The sequence below is a fragment of the Pituophis catenifer genome, unplaced genomic scaffold (assembly GCF_029215685.1).
Source record: "Pituophis catenifer annectens isolate HBS135680 unplaced genomic scaffold, rPitCat1.0.hap2 SCAF_3, whole genome shotgun sequence".
Classification (NCBI taxonomy): Eukaryota; Metazoa; Chordata; class Lepidosauria; order Squamata; family Colubridae; genus Pituophis; species Pituophis catenifer.
This window is the reverse complement of record NW_027256883.1, coordinates 190931201-190947359: the sequence shown is the minus strand read 5'-3', so window position 1 is coordinate 190947359 and position 16159 is coordinate 190931201. Positions and strand designations below refer to the sequence as shown.

At 37.9% G+C, this 16159-nt stretch overlaps 1 protein-coding gene across 1 annotated transcript; it reads right to left on the bottom strand.

Annotated features, from left to right (window-relative positions):
* Positions 1–1209: 1209 nt before the first annotated feature.
* TOMM34 (translocase of outer mitochondrial membrane 34) lies at positions 1210–13693 on the bottom strand. Its single transcript, XM_070939998.1, has 7 exons — positions 13503–13693; positions 10558–10657; positions 8991–9143; positions 8072–8238; positions 7289–7436; positions 2990–3116; positions 1210–2581 (listed from the first exon to the last, which is right to left on the bottom strand). Exons 1-7 carry the CDS (start codon positions 13621–13623, stop codon positions 2477–2479), a joined length of 921 nt encoding a protein of 306 aa, XP_070796099.1. The 5' UTR covers positions 13624–13693; the 3' UTR covers positions 1210–2476.
* Between the last annotated feature and the right edge of the window lie 2466 nt (positions 13694–16159).

Below are 16159 nucleotides of genomic sequence, written 5' to 3'. Positions count from 1 at the left end.
CTAATATTCTTGGATGAGCAGAGAAATGGAGATAGACAATTCTTCAAATATCCTAGCCTGTGCCATAAAGGGGCTTTGTACACAGTAACCTACTCAATAGAAGTATACCAGTAATCACTGCAATTTATGCAGGGATGGTATTAGATGTGTGTAGTAAGGTGCACCCATAACTGCTGAATTCTGGATCACAGGTAGCTTCTGAATCGCCTTCAAGGAAGCCCATCTAGAGCATGGTCTGTTAATCCAGATGAGTGACTCTGAGCAGAGCCTTCTAATCCAGGAGCTGGTTTAGAAGGATATCTTGACTGACTTGTGAGTTGAGGGTGACCAAAAAAGGAAATTGGGGTTTTATAAATATGCAAGATAATGCTCTCTTTAGTGTGAAGAGCCCTGGGTCTTTCAGCCTATGGCATACTATATGCCACAAATCAGACTCACTATAAACTTTTATCTTCCTGGTAAGTATGGCACCATCATTCATATTACCGGAATTACATTTAATATTACCATTTGGGCCTATGCTTGCACTTAGTTTGGAGATGTATGTAATCCAGTTCCAGTTGGCTCCAAAAGAGGGAGGGATGAGTAAAGACCCTGTCTGGAAATTGGGTATTCATCTAGGCATTCATTTATGCTATTCAAGTAATGGCTCTTTTCTCTGATGTTCCATCTGCCTTAATATACTGATTTTTATTTAAACAATGCCCTGCTATTCAAAGCCAGTCAAGAAGGGCCAGGATAGATGCACTGTCATCTCTAGACCGACCAGGATAACTAATTCCATGTCAGTGCTATACTAAAACCAATAATTTACTTTCTCCAAGGCCCATTGAAGCTGCAGCCTAATCAATTTCTCCACCTTTCCAAAAAAAGGGGGAGGAAGATTGGTTGAAAAATTTTTAGGACGATATCTCAAAGAAAAGGTGGATCAACTATCCCATCCCATCTCCCACAAGCTGGAAACTTCCACAGATTATAAAATGTTAGTGGGTTTACATTTATTTTTAGCGGATAGTATTGCTTGGCAGGTATAGATGCTACATGCATTCCTGGTGTAAATCCTTCCCCCCTTGGGAATAAAATAACACAATGATAATGTAGGGATGAAATTAGGATAAGTTTCCTTCAAAAAGAAGAGATGCCCAGTATTGTAACACACACACACACACACAAAAGAAGAGATTTGGAATATTCTGAATTTATATCCGTAACAGCTTGTTTATTTTGAAAGTTTAAAATAACAAGGTAACTTGATACTGTAAGCAACAAGCTTTATTCCTGGCAACAAGGCTCAAGGAAAGACTTTCCCCTCTATCTAAAATTTCTAGGAACAAATGATACTCCACAGTACATTGAAAACGTATCTTCTCAAAATGCTTGGTGCGTAAATTTCTACTCTGTAGGAAGAGGCAAAACTCTTCTCTCACTAAGACAAGAAGTAGTAATGCTCTAAGTGGGTCCCTACAGACCCACCTCGGAAAAGCTGCAGAGATAGCATAATTTGAGTAGCAACATCTGTATAGGTACTGAAGAAGAAGTAAGGAATTTTTTAAGGTGACATAGTGGTTAATCTTGGATAGCATTTTTACCAAATAGCAAGTGGATGTTCAATTCTACTCTATCTCTAGCAGGAAAGGAAAATGTGTAGTCACCTAGATGTTGCCAAATTACAACTGCCCAACAGACCCATCTAAACTCGGCCAATGTGAGAGATACAACATACATGACTCATTCCTCTCTACAGAGATGTTTGTTGAATTATCATTCTGAGGGCACTTTTTTTTTTGGTTTGCAAAAATCTAGGTTGTAGATAAGCAACTGAAAACAGATGCAAAAGCAAAAGCAAAAGCAGCCCTGAGATTGGGCCATTCTAAACTGATAATATTTTCCCTCCTCCACTATAACATGAACTTTAGCTTTTAACAAGGTTAAAATGAAAAAATATCTCTGAAAAAAGAGTAACATATTTCAACATGTATTTAACTTCAGAGAATGTGAAATTAAGGTAAGCTAAAAGGTATAGATAGAATGAAGAAAGGACAACATGCCATTCTATAGTAAAGGACAAAAGCATTTTTAGATTTCCAAATGACACATTGAAGACCAAAATGCTCCACCAAAGCTAGTCCACAAAAATTAAGGCAAAGCAGGATCTTGAAAGTCTTACTGCTTGTTTGTTATGTCAAGACTTTCATCAATCAGCCACTATAATAGTTCTGTCTCTGCAATCACACTAGGAGTACATTGGACAAATAGTGTGCTAATTAAAAACAATTCTCTAGAATTCCTCTTCTATATAATTTGCAGATCTCAAGAGATAACACAGAATTTTTAGAACTGCAGGAGGAAGAATGGACACTTTTTATAAGGGAAGGAACCAGAGAAACATCAGCAGGCCTAGGATTTTGCAAACGCATCCCAGTAATCTCTTTTAAAAAACAAAAACATATCAGAAAAGCACAAAGTTCTAGCTATCTTATTTTAAAAGCTTGTTTAGTTCTTGTTGTAGCTTCTTAGCAGCATTGTTGTCTGGTTCAATTTTCAAGAGGCTGTTGATATCTGCTTTGCTGGATTTATAATCCTAGAGAAACAGAAACAATTAAAATTCTGAGAAAAATACCTTTAATGTATTTTTAAGGGATTAAAATACTTTATTTTGTTGCAGCCATACTGTTCTAACTGTAGACAATACCTGCCCCTGTATGTACTGTCCACTTTTATAAGCAAAGAAAGAATTGTTTGGAGTTGTCTTTTTAACTTACACAGAAGAAACCACAACCCCCCCCCCCCAAAATATGATATGCAGCTCCAATAGTTCCAAATTTGCAAGATGGTTCTTTAAATGCAATGCAGTTAAAATTATCTACATTGTAAAGAATATTATCTCCTGAAAATCTTAAGAGAACACAATGGATTATTTCCTTACTGATAAATCTAAATGTCCTATGTTGACTGTGCACTTACCTAAAACTAAAAAAAAGTTATTTACCTTAAGCTCTTTATATGCTTGTGCTCGTCTGTAAAATGCCTTGACATTCTTAGAATCTATTTTAAGGGCTTCTGAGCAATCCATAATTGCTTCTTTGTACTGCTTCAGGTTCAGGTAACAAAGAGCCCTGAAATATAGAAAATAACCTATAAATATCTTCAAAAAAATTGGTTACAACAATCTAGGATTCAAGGTATTGATTCATCTCTTGAAGACTAATGGTGCAAATGTTCCATTTTTATTTTCAAACGCTGGCTTTAATTATACTCCCTATACAATGCATGTGTTAAAAATGTTAAAAGGCTTTATACATCTTGCAACGTTATCTACAATTTCTGAAAAGCTTGTCCTCCAAATCTGTTTCCATATCCCTGAAATTATAATGGATGTAATTATTTGGCATTATTTGTCACCACCAGTACAGTATTTATTTGTATATTCACTATCATTACATATCTACTGTTACTATGCACTTACTGAGGATACTGCAGTTATGTATACCCTGACCAGTTTCTCCAGATTTGTTATTAAAATTGCTACAATATATCTCTTTCTGTTCATGCATATAAATGACATGAACTGAAAGAGATAGAATGCAATATTCCGGCCAATCCAATTTTTATAGCTAACAGTTCTCCAGAATTTTTTTTTTTTTTTTTTTTTTTACAAATATACAAATGCCCTCCATGTAGCATTTGTTCACAACAACTTTGAACTTTCAATCTAGTTTTCAGTGTCATCTTAAAAATATTACTAAGCCCTTTGGAAATATAATAGAAATGGAAAAACTGAAATCTTTGATCTTGTTTTCATTGTTGTTATTATCATCATCATCAATCATCATTTTTCATAATTGGAAATTTTAAGATGTGTGGAGTTTTCGAAGCCCATGTCCACACATCTTAAAGTTGCCAAGCTTGAAAGCCAATATCCAACATTAGTCCACGACAGGATGAAGGCTTTTTTATTGGTGGTTATGAAATCTACCATATTGATCCAGTGCCGGTTGATAGGCAGTTCTTCAACTTCTAGGATTGAATCACTCTGCCAACTTCCATGCCCAAAAGGAGGCAAGAAACTAGATCTCCCTACTTCTATTTTCACACCTTAACTTCTTACCATGCTGGCTCTCAGAACAGCACTATTTACAGCACGATATAATTCCTTATAATATATATTTTTTATTTTGTTTGCTATGCTGCATAATTGAATGTAATCCTTTTCTTGTGTTAGCTTAGAAATGGAGCTATTTTACCAATGTGTGTTTTACTTGGATAGATGGCAAAGAAATTAAATAATCATCAGTATTTTTCCCACAGCCCCCCACAGGATGAAAATGGAACTGCATTCTACCAAAGGATTCTTATCACTGCATTACACCCTTTGCGAAGTGCTATCTACTTCACTATTACTACTGTTCGCAGATTTTCTAATTCAGTATTCTTACATAATATAAATGGGAGGTAGATCATTTTCATGGGCCAAGTTTAACTTAAAGATCTAAACTGCCTTCAGAAGAAAATGGGAAAAATGTTTTTCCTATATATGAAAGACAGATAAATGCCATGTAAGTAGAACAGGAAAATGCTGTTCTAAAATAAAGAACAACAGAAGGAAAAAAGATCACGTGTAGGTGTGTTTTCCATGAATTGAGTATTTACTAAGGTGCTCTGCCTTCAGGATAATTTTAAACCGACAAATAATCTCCAGTCCCTGACACTATATGCCAGTGTTGGCCAACTTTTTCGGCACTCGGTGCCGAAACGGGAGCATGTGCGGGCGTACGGGGGAGTGCACATGCGGAGGAGCGCCAGAAACCGGAAGAGCAGCTCCCCAGGGTGCATGTGTGGGAGCACTGGAAACTGGAAGAGCAGTTTCCCAGTGCGCATGCGCACGTCGGGAAGCTGAGCTTCTGGTTTCCGGTGTGCACATGCGCCCATCACCTGGTTTTCCGGTTTCTGGCATGCATACGTGCGCAAAGACCAGCTGGCTGGCGCGCATGTGCATGCCGGAAACTGGAAGCTCGGCTTCCTGGAGCGCATGTGTGCACCAGGCAGCTGCTGTTTCTGGTGCTCCCGCGTGGGCGAAGACCAGCTGGACCCAGAAAAGCAACGGGCGACAGCTGGCGTGCCCGAAGAGATGGCTCTGTGTGCCAATTCCAGCACGCGTGCCATAGGTTTGCCATCACTGCTATATACAGTGCTTTGATTCATACATGAGGCAAAGCTGTAACATCTATCAATCAGTCAACTTTACGATGGCTTAAAAACAGCAAAAATATCCATTTTATTGCTTCAAATTATAATAACAAAGTAAGAGATGGAGATTATATAAGCATATTACAAAATACAATAAGATACACTGATGAGATGCATTTCCATCTTCCCATGGGTTTTTTTTTTTTTGTTCCATGTGATGGAGTTGAAAAATAATTTTGCTATTTGCCATTTGATTTCGGTCCTTATTTAAAAGTAAACACTTATACTAAATACCATCCAGAATATCTGGAAATGTTTGCATTAAGGGAACAGGCTATCACGACATTGTAGACATGCATATGGAAGAGGCAGTCATCGGTTTACGATAACAATTTGGACCAGAATTGCCAGAGCTAAGCAACACAATGATAAAGCACAATGATAGGTGATTGCACCACTTAGCAACGGCAGTTTTGGTTGCTGTTGTTAAGCAATGTTACGTGACTACAATGTCTGACTCTCTTTTTTGTTGATTTTGCTTGTGGGAAGTCAGCAGGGAATGTCGCTGGCTGCAACATCAAGCACTGCAGGGGTGAAATCCAGAGGTTCTGGAGAACCGGTAGCGGAAATTTTGAGTAGTTCGGAGAACCAGCAAATACCACCTCTGGCTGGCCCCAGAGTGGAGTGGAATGGAGATTTTGCAACATCCTTCCCCCAAGAGTAGGGAGTGAGGAGGGAATGGGGATTTTGCAGTATCCTTCCCCTGGAGTGGGGTGGGAACGGAGATTTTGCAGTATCCTTCCCCTGCCATGCCCATCAAGCCACACCACGCCCACCAAGCCACACTCACAGAACCGGTAGTAAAAACATTTGGATTTCACCACTGGAGCACTGCAATCAATGGCTGAGGGCTTACTGTAATTCCCCCTTGTTCAGTGCTGCCATAATGATAAAAAAAATGGATGTAAACTGAGGACAACCCATACAGAAAACATTGGCAGATCAAAACTCCATTCCTGCAACTCATTGGAAGAGTTTGCTTCCATGCACACTAGGGAGCTGAACTCCTTCAGGGCAGTGCAGAAACAGAGCTCAGAGCCCGAAGATCTGAGCTCCATTCCGGCAGCCTGTCAGAGCAGTCCCCAGCGGGCAGCTCTTTCAGTCTCTCTGCATAATGATCTGGGAGATCGCTTAATGATCACAACTGGGAGGACTGGGATTGTGGTTATTGAGGAAGGCAGTCATATGGTTGTCTCACTTAATTACCACTTCACTCAATAATCGAGATACTGGTCTCAAATATAGTCATAACCTGAGGACTACCTGCATATTTGTTATATAAGGAAACCATTTTCTCTGCCCTTGGGGTGTAAGGTTTGGAGATGCTGTTCCAAGTTCTCATGTTCCTCATCATATTAACATATCTGAATTATGTTTTGTTATTTCTAATAGGTGATCCAAAGTAATGTGGAAGTTCAGTGGAGTTTAGTGAGGCTGTAATTTTTGTTTTCAATTCAGACTGGAATTTATTACATCACTGGATGTGTAAATCTCAAAGACCAGTACGAGTACCAATACCAGTATCACCATGTAAACAGCAATCATCCTTGAATAACTCAAAAAATCACAGCAAACTATATAAGATGCATAGAATGCTGCTCCAGAAGTGGTATTCAGCTAGTTTGGACCGGTTTGGACAAACCGGTAGCGTAATGCCATCCTATTTAGCCATGTTTTCAAGGCTGGGCGCATATGTGGAAGGCCCGCGTGTGAGCAAAGCGCATGCACAGATGGCACACATGCGAGCAAAGCAAGCAGGCACGCGCAGGGCGAATCGGTGGTAAGAATATGTGAAACCCACCATTCTGCTGCTCATAGTGGTACTGGCTAATACGTATATCTTGAGGATATTTCCTTTCTATGACCCATTTAAAGTTGAATAAAATTTTAATTTTTAAAATAATACTTATGAATTATTAAATTGCATACAATTTATCAAACTGTGGTTTAACGTGTAATGTCATCTCTGGCAGTGGCATTATCTGATTACTTAACAGTCAAGTTAGTGAAGTTATTTTTCATTTGGTTACATAAGCATTACCTGTTAGTGTAAGTTGTGCATTCCATCTTGTGGAGTTTTATGCTCTCTGTATATTTTTCAATAGCTTTCTTATAGTTGTTCTTTTTCACAAATTCATTTCCTTCTAGTTTCAGCATATTTGCTCGTTCACTTGAGGCAGCGTTAGGCACTGGAATTCATATTCAAGAAAAAACAGTAAACTATATAGTAAAGTGAAAACATTTCATTGCATATTTATTATTATAAGAGAAAAATATCAGGATGAAAATCCAGTTCTGAGTGCTTTGGATTTTGAATGACAGTACTTAACATTTTAAGATTTCAGGAATTAACCATTTCTGCTATAGAATATGATACTTCAACTATCAACAAGCCCAATGTTTTTCTAGTTACTTGGAATTAATTAATTCTGTACACTTCCAGCCGTAGTGCATGGAATAGTGGGTTTTGCACTCTTCTTCCTAAAACCAATTCATATAGCATGCCACTCCATTTATTCTTTTTAAAAATCATGTTTCCTACTGTTTAGCAGAGCTTAAGGAACACAAATAACCACATGCTTATTTATTGATGTGATATGTGCTGATAGCAAGTTTTTGTACATGTTTTTATCAATTATTTTCTAGCCAAAATATTATCTCTTCCTCCACTCCCAGCAGCCATTCCAAAATGCATTTGTGGTTCCCTGTAAACACAACACAACAAAAATGAAAGTGACTGTTTGGACAAAATCTTTTAGGAAAGTATATATGAGCTAAAGAAGCTTTAGTCACTTACTACTTAGTAAATGAGAAGGCTACTGACCTTGGTTTGTTACAGGAACAGAATTGCTTGCTTTGGGTCTTGGAGTACCTTCCTGGCTTCCAGTAGGTGGCTCCCACCTTCTCTGAGCAGAAACAGGAACAGTTGGGATGGGGGGTAACTTCTGGCGCCATTGAAGACCATCTTTTTCCAATAAAGCCTTTGTCATTCTAAATGAAGAGAACTATCTATAAGCTTAATGCATATTATCTGCTGCAATATCTTTTTTAAATTTTTGATAGACAAATGTATGTCTATTGTCAGAAAATAAGCAAAGAAAGATTTTGGTTGATAAGTTTAAATTAGAAAATTTTATTGGTCACATACAATGGTCATATACATTATATATAATTTCATGGCAGTAACTTAAAACAAACAGGTAGCTGATTAATAATTTCTTGGTCATTATGGCCATTTCTAGAATGTTTATTTCAGTACAGTATTCCCAAGAAAGAGCTGGGTAACTTTATGCTATGACTGTCCTCCACATCTGATGGACTACCTGTTGACAAGAACCTGAATACTGAAAGGATTCTAACTCATATGTGCTAGGGGGAAAATTGGTGGAGGGGGAATAAAGTGTGTCACCTTGACTTCCTGGAAGACAGAATATAAACCAAATAATTATATAAATAAATAATAGTCTTTGTTCCAAAACATTACTTTTCAGTGCAGAACATTTTATACATCTCTATACACGGCATGCATTTCTTACCTAAGTGAGGCTAGAGTAATCTATTATATGACCTGAGGGACTATGTAATTTCAGGCTAAGTATTTTGAATGTTAAATCCCATTACTCCCAGCCACTATGGGCTAGTCACAGACTGTACGAGTATAGTCCAATTCATCTCAATGGCATTAGATTTGCAAACCATTCAATCACTTTTGTATACTCATTAGATACAAAGAAAGGGATTACCTATTGACTCCATCATGTGCAGCCTGTACAGTGCAATCAATCTGTAATACAGTTTTGTAGTCCACATAAGCTAAATTGTATCGTTCAAGGGCTTCATAGGCTGCTGCCCGCCTCAACAAAGGTTTGATTCCAAAAGGGACCAGATCCAGAGCGCTAATCAGCAGAGGACAAAACAATTCATGGGAGCAGAAAAGTTAATATTCATATTTAATTTCCGGAAAGATTATATACATAGAAGTACCATCAATACAAATAATATTTAAATTCACCTAATTTAATATTTGAAATTTGGCTGAATTATCCAAACAGCTTTAAGCATTTTATCGAAGAGTATAAAATATTTCTATAGAGCTTATCTCTGACAAATGTTTCCAAGGTATAAGAGAAAATAAAAATATAATAATATAATATAATAACAGAGTTGGAAGGGACCGTGGAGGTCTTCTAGTCCAACCCCCTGCTTAGGCAGGAAACCCTACACCACTTCAGACAAATGGTTATCCAACATCTTCTTAAAAACTTCCAGTGTTGGAGCATTCACAACTTCTGGAGGCAAATTGTTCCACTGATTAATTGTTCTGTCAGGAAATTTCTCCTTAGTTCTAAGTTGCTTCTCTCCTTGATTAGTTTCCACCCATTGCTTCTTGTCCTACCCTCAGGTGCTTTGGAGAATAGCTTCACTCGTTCTTGTTTGTGGCAATCCCTGAGATATTGGAACACTGCTATCATGTCTCCCATGTCCTTTTTTTCATTAAACTAGACATACCCAGTTCCTGCAACCGTTCTTCATATGTTTTAGCCTCCAGTCCCCTAATCATCTTTGTTGCTCTTCTCTGCACTCTTTCTAGAGTCTGTAGATGTATGATATATAAATATTGTGCTTGCGATATAAGAAGACTTACTCCGTTACAAATCTCCACACCTCAGAAATAGCTGTTTATCATCTTTACTAATGCTGAATATTTATTTAATATTAACTTTCAACTCTTGTGACAATAACTTTTTTCTTCTGAATCACCTATCAAATAATTGGAATGCCAAATCTGTTCAACTCAATCAGTGGCACAGACAGGTGACATTTATCCAGATAATCATCAGGGATGATTTCCAACTTGATGGTACCTAAATAACAAATATGACATTCCCATTTTTTAAATATTTACATTTCCCAAATCTAAGAAGTGTAGTGCTAATTCCAAGTCAGCAGTTAAGATGGCTGCTGCTATCTTAAGGATACATGGCAAGCCACTTTTTAAATCTCTCCTACTTTTCCTACTGTTTGTCAGTTAAAGGAATATACATTTAATCCTCAGGGATGCTATCTCTCCTCTCCTCTTCTGTAAAAAACTATTGACAACTGGATACACAGAAACTATACGTAGTCTCTACAAAGAAGAAAAGTTAAATGTGGGAGAGAATTTTTCAGTTTTGAACAAGCAGAATTAGTTACTTTCTTTATTTCGCAATCCCAACAGGACTATGAAAAACCTCAAATGTTAAATAGCCAAGTAAAAAAAACAGGGATGTATGCACTCATTCTCCTTTTCTTGAGGGAGCAGCTACTTACGCAGAACAATCCTTAATGCAAAGACTACAGTTCCCATCTTTCAAATAACAAGCAGCACGATTGGAATAGAGAACACTTTTTTCTTCTGTATTCACATCTCCTATGTATAAAGACAAGTATTAAAATATAACAAACATGCCCTAGGTACAAGAACAGCATTTGTTTATGATAAGGTACAGTTGGGTTTGGCACAATCTCCTCTTTTTGAGATATCTTTTGCTGTCTACATAAAACTTCGAGTCCACTAATTTCTACCTAGCCTTAAGTCATAATTGGGGAAAAATCAAGGGAAATGTGTGGCTTATAAGCAATAAAATTTTCTCTATCACATTATATATTATCATGAATATATTAGATTTTTATCTTGTGAAAAAACTCCAGTAATCAGTAAGGTCTTTTTATTTGGAAATTGAAATGGTCCTCCCTAGCTGACCTATGACTGAGCTAAATTCATTTTTTATACATATAATTTTGGTAAGGATCATTTAAATGTAGTTTATATGCATTTAGATATACCAGCATCTCCAATCATGTTAGCATCTCAGTTAAGACTAGAAAATATCATATTAGCAGGAATAGACGTTACTGAACTCTATGGATCAATGGTTTTCAAAGTACTGTTGAATATTCCTATCAACATGGCTAAATAACCAATATGGTCTGTCAATTTCCTTGTAATTGAATACAAATATAAAAAAATATAAATATACGCATTCAAAAATGAAGTTTTCTTACATGTTACCTTTGCTGTTTTATATACACTGGGTCCCTAAATGATGCTTGTACAGTATACAATTTAAAGTAGAATTTATTCAAGGAAAGAGACAGAGCTAGCAACTTTTTAACTTTATTTTTAATAGGTAGCATGTAAACCTTTGTATCCATTATTCATACATGATAATTACCAAAGAAAATACCATATGATACCTAAACAAATTATGGAAATACTTTAATTAATTTTATGTGAGCTTTTCAAACTACTATGTTATAACTATTTATTTAAAATTCTTTCTCAGAATATACATTATTAGCATTTTATAAAGACAAAGAAATGCTCCTTAAAAATGGTCTTATGTTACATAAGACCTTTTAAGTCTTCTCTAATTTCTTTCATTTATCTGCTGCATATCTTAGGGCTTTCACTATGCTCTATCATTCCAGAATGTTGCTTTCTATTTAGAAGGTCACTCACTCACTATCTCTTGTGTTTAGGAAAGGCCATGGGCTACAACTGCGTAAGTGAAAGGGTGACAAGGCTGACGCTACAAGGTAATTAGATAAGTTTCTGTTCCTCACCTTAGAGTCCATAAGGAACACAGGGGACAGAAATAATCAGAAAATACTTAAAAATGAATTGCTCCTATTAAAGCTCTGAGGCTCAGGGCAGTACAACGGAACAGAAACAGAAAGTGTTTCACTAGAGCTATCCAACTTCTGACTCCACACATAACTTTCATTTCTGCTAGTGGCCAAAAATCTCTCATTGTGACTGCAGCAGATAGCTTTGCTGACATAATAAGTCTAAAGCTTATTATGAAAGTGGACTCAGAGGCTCCCAGTAACTTAAGACCAGGAAATTATGAAGACCTAAAGTTCTTCTTGTATGTCCACCACAATCTGCCACATTTGGTCTATGTACTCCACGGGCTGCAATTCCAAGAATATGTAGCAAGAGAAAGAATGCTGTTCCATTTTAATCCAGAGGACCATAAAGTACCTCTTATCTACCTAAGAAGCTGGTAAAAAAAAAAAGGCCCAGAACGCTCAAAGCCAGCTAATGGGATGGAGTTTTTATATTCTGCCATCAGGTACTGTTTAAAATATTCTGGCTGTCCGCATTTATGTAGCAGGGTTTTGTGGGTTTGTTTATGCATTTACACAAACATCTTTGTGGGTTTGTTTTGTGCATTTACACTTCAGGATCCCCAAGCTTGGTTTTAGTTCTATAATCTAAAATATTAGTCACTAACATAATTTTTTTTATAAAAACTAATGGGATGGAGTTTTTATATTCTGCCATAAGGTACTGTTTAAAATATTCTGGCTGTCCGCATTTATGTTAGCAAGGTTTTGTGAGTTTGTTTGTGCATTTACACAAACATCTTTGCGGGTTTGTTTTGTGCATTTACACTTCAGGATCCTCAAGCTTGGTTCTAATTCTATAATCTAAAATATTAGTCCTAACATAATTTTTTTTAAAAAAAAAAATGTCCGGCCAGGACTTAAGCCCAAAGAGAAAGTGCATTGATATCAATTGGAATTCATCTAGGAAGTTGTTTTGAAATATAGTATTACTCTAATAATCCCAAGCTTATTAAACCCAGGTTTATTAAGCTCTAAAAAGCCCAGCCTCAATTCAGAATTGTGTGTCTTTCTAAGCTTCTGCTTGTTTCTTGACAAAATTAAAGACAGTGGCCCACACACTTTCCTACCCAAAGCTGTCTCTCAAGAGATTCAAATCTCATCTCTGCCAGGGAATCTCTCCTCCTCAGTTTCGCCCACCTATGAAATGGATGAAGCCATTACCCAAGAAATCTTCCTGAGAGAATCCCTAAAGGCCCTTCGTGATTTTGCAAATTAAATGTGGAATGTAAACGTAAATCATGCCACCCCATACATACACACATACACACATATACACACACACACACAACTCCCCAGCCCAGCCGGACGCTCTCACCCCCCATCTTACAACTCATTTACAACACGAAAGAAGTAAATGGAGTCAAAACTTGGGGGAATAAGCCGGTAGCAAGCAAGGAGCGACCCGATGACTGAAGGTTAAAAAAAACACCCCAAAACCCTTCCAATGCCTATCGAAGGGTTTCTAAGGGTTTCTAATGAGGCGACTGCCTCAGAGCCCTAACCCGAGGTCTCTCGTCCCGGACTTCCCGCCCCGGACACCGAGCAAGGCCTTGCGGGGGCTTCGCGCTCTACGCCAGTACCTGCCGCTTCCAGCAATTCCAGAGCTCGGCCGTAGAGCGCAGCCGCCTGGCCGTATTGCCCATTGCGGAACTGTTCGTTGCCCGCTTGCTTAAGGTCGGCGATCCGCGACGCAGGAGCCATGAACTCGGGGCGAGGGAGGTCTGAAAAAGCCGGCACCGGCTGGCCGCGTAGAAACCAGGAGACGCTTTACTTCCTCTGTGCTCGATTTAATTAGGGGCGGCGCAAGAGGCCTACGCTCCGCCTCCTTCCTTTAGAGACGCCCGTGCACCGGAGGTCCAGCGCTGCAATCCATGCAGGGTTGGTTAGGAAGTCAGTTATGGGGGGGGGGGGGACGGGGGGAGGGGGGGGGGCAGAAACGATGCTACCTGCTTAGATTACGGATGCCGTACTCAACGGAAGGTGAACCCAATGGAGTATTTCGAGATCCTTCTGTGAGAGGAAACCCCTCTGCCTTCATTCTGGAAGAATTTCTCAATAAATTTATAAGCAGTAATCTCCCATAAAACTGCATAGAATAGAATAGAATAGAATAGAATAGAATAGAATAGAATAGAATAGAATAGAATAGAATAGAATTCTTTATTGACCAAGTGTGATTGGACACACAAGGAATTTGTCTTGGTGTATATGCTCTCCGTGTACAAAAAAGAAAAGATACATTCATCAAGAATCATAAGGTACACCACTTAATGATAGAAATGAATTGAACAGGAAACTGAAGTTTCAGTAAGAAAGAGAGAAGGTAGATGTTAAACTTAAGTGTCCCTCTCTCTCTCTCTCTCTCTCTCTCTCTCTCTCTCTCTCTCTCTCTCTCTCTGTGGCAATGACTTTCCAACAGATAGTGGTGTTTGTATTGTATTAAAAGTGGGGAGAGTCCTATCAGGGTTTTTTTTTTTCTAACAAGGTTTAGCACAGACATATAATAAAGTATCCATGGGATGGGAATTTAGAACAGTGCAAATTCTGGACCAAGACAGAATGCTTTTCTATTAGAAAGGAAATGGATTCTGCACTGAAGTTTAAAGCCACAAGGGACCTTACAAAATGGATCCACGAATTGCAACCCACCTTTTGTAAGGTGCAATCCACGAATTGCACCTTACAAAACGGATCCACGAATTGTTACACTACTGAGATTTATAATTCAACAGAAGGGAGGATGATTAAATACATGAAAATAATATGAGCTCCATTGAATTACAGTTAGATTTATATAGAAGAATATCCATTTGTTTGTGCCACCCAACACAAATTCATCACTGAAAGATGTCTGCAGACTACATACAGTCTCCTAGTGGCTCTCATAGCCTTTTCTAAATCTCAGAATCCCCCTTTTAATCTTTTTTAAAAATCAGAATCATAGCATTGAATGAGGCCTTGGAGGTCTTTTAGACCAGGACTCTTCATGATATACCATTCTTAAAAGCAAATGAGCACCTTAACATTTGCAGTTAAGATACTTATTTTATTTTTTAAAAATTCCAGCAAAGCTGAAATTTTCCAGTTAATACATACTCATTTTGGTCCTTATTTTTCCTCAAACCTACAAAAAAAATGGACCAGTTCTTAACCAATTACCTCTCCCCACTCTTGCATAATTGGCTAACAGATTGTTGTTAATAAGCTTTATGCCACAGACAATTTAGTTGTCTGATGGAATTTAAAATGTCAAATTCTTTTCTTGGGAGTTGCTAGAATTGCCCCTGGTAAGATCATTCTGCTTAAGCCAGTGCGTGCTGTGATATATAAATAATCCCTAATTCTCTGTATTATTTTAACAATTAAAGCACAATTCACTTGATTCAAAGGAGCTTTCTTCCAAGTAAATGGATTGAAAACTGAATCCAAATAGTAACAATCCCAAATAATCAGGACTGTTCTTCTGAACTAGGCATACTTAGGACCATATGCTTACAGTATTCTAATCATGAATATTCACAAATAACCCTAAGTATAAGATTGAGCCACGGTGGTTAGAGTGCAGTACTGCAGGCTACTTCTGCTGATCACCGGCTGCCAGCAGTTTGGCAGATCGAAACTCACCAGGCTCAAGGCTGACTCAGCCTTCCATTCTTCCGAGGTTGGTAAAATGAGGATCCAGATTGTTGGGGGCAATATGCTGACTCTGTAAACCGCTTAGAGACGGCTGGAAAGCACTGTGAAGTGGTATATAAGTCTAAATGCTATTGCAACCACATGTAAGTTAAATTCCCACTGACAAAAGCTAACATATATTTGGATAAGAGTAGGCTCAAATATTTTTCCTGGGTAGCTTAGAAGGATCATTTGGGCCAGTTACTGTGAATGTGCTGACTTAACATAATTTTCTGGGTTTGTACACTACATTGGAATATAAGCCACGAAACTTGGTTTTGTGTGACAAACAAGCCTAATGGATGTCAACCTGTGCTCAGGGGATGGCTGGTAGCCAATGGTTGCCCTGGATTGTGATGCTTCAGTTTCCATATATTTTCAAAAATTGTTAAAATCTTAGGGATTGATGTACTCCCTTTTTTAAAACTTCCTGCCTGAAATCTTACAAGATGACAAGAATTCGGGATATTTCAGTCCTTTTTACTTTTTAACTTAGTTTTGTGGTGCTGTGGATGCATCCTGGGCATCAAGAAAACGAACGAACGGGTAATAAGGATATAAA

Bases quoted from the DNA above. Each gene is read 5' to 3' on its own strand.
- TOMM34 (XM_070939998.1), bottom strand. From the start codon at position 13,623: ATGGCTCCTGCGTCGCGGATCGCCGACCTTAAGCAAGCGGGCAACGAA. The intron at 10,658-13,502 runs GTACTGGCGTAG...CTTTATACATAG, and splicing joins GGAATTGCTGGAAGCGGCAG to GAGATGTGAATACAGAAGAA. The intron at 8,239-8,990 runs GTAATCCCTTTC...CTCTTCATTTAG, and splicing joins GCACATGATGGAGTCAATAG to AATGACAAAGGCTTTATTGG.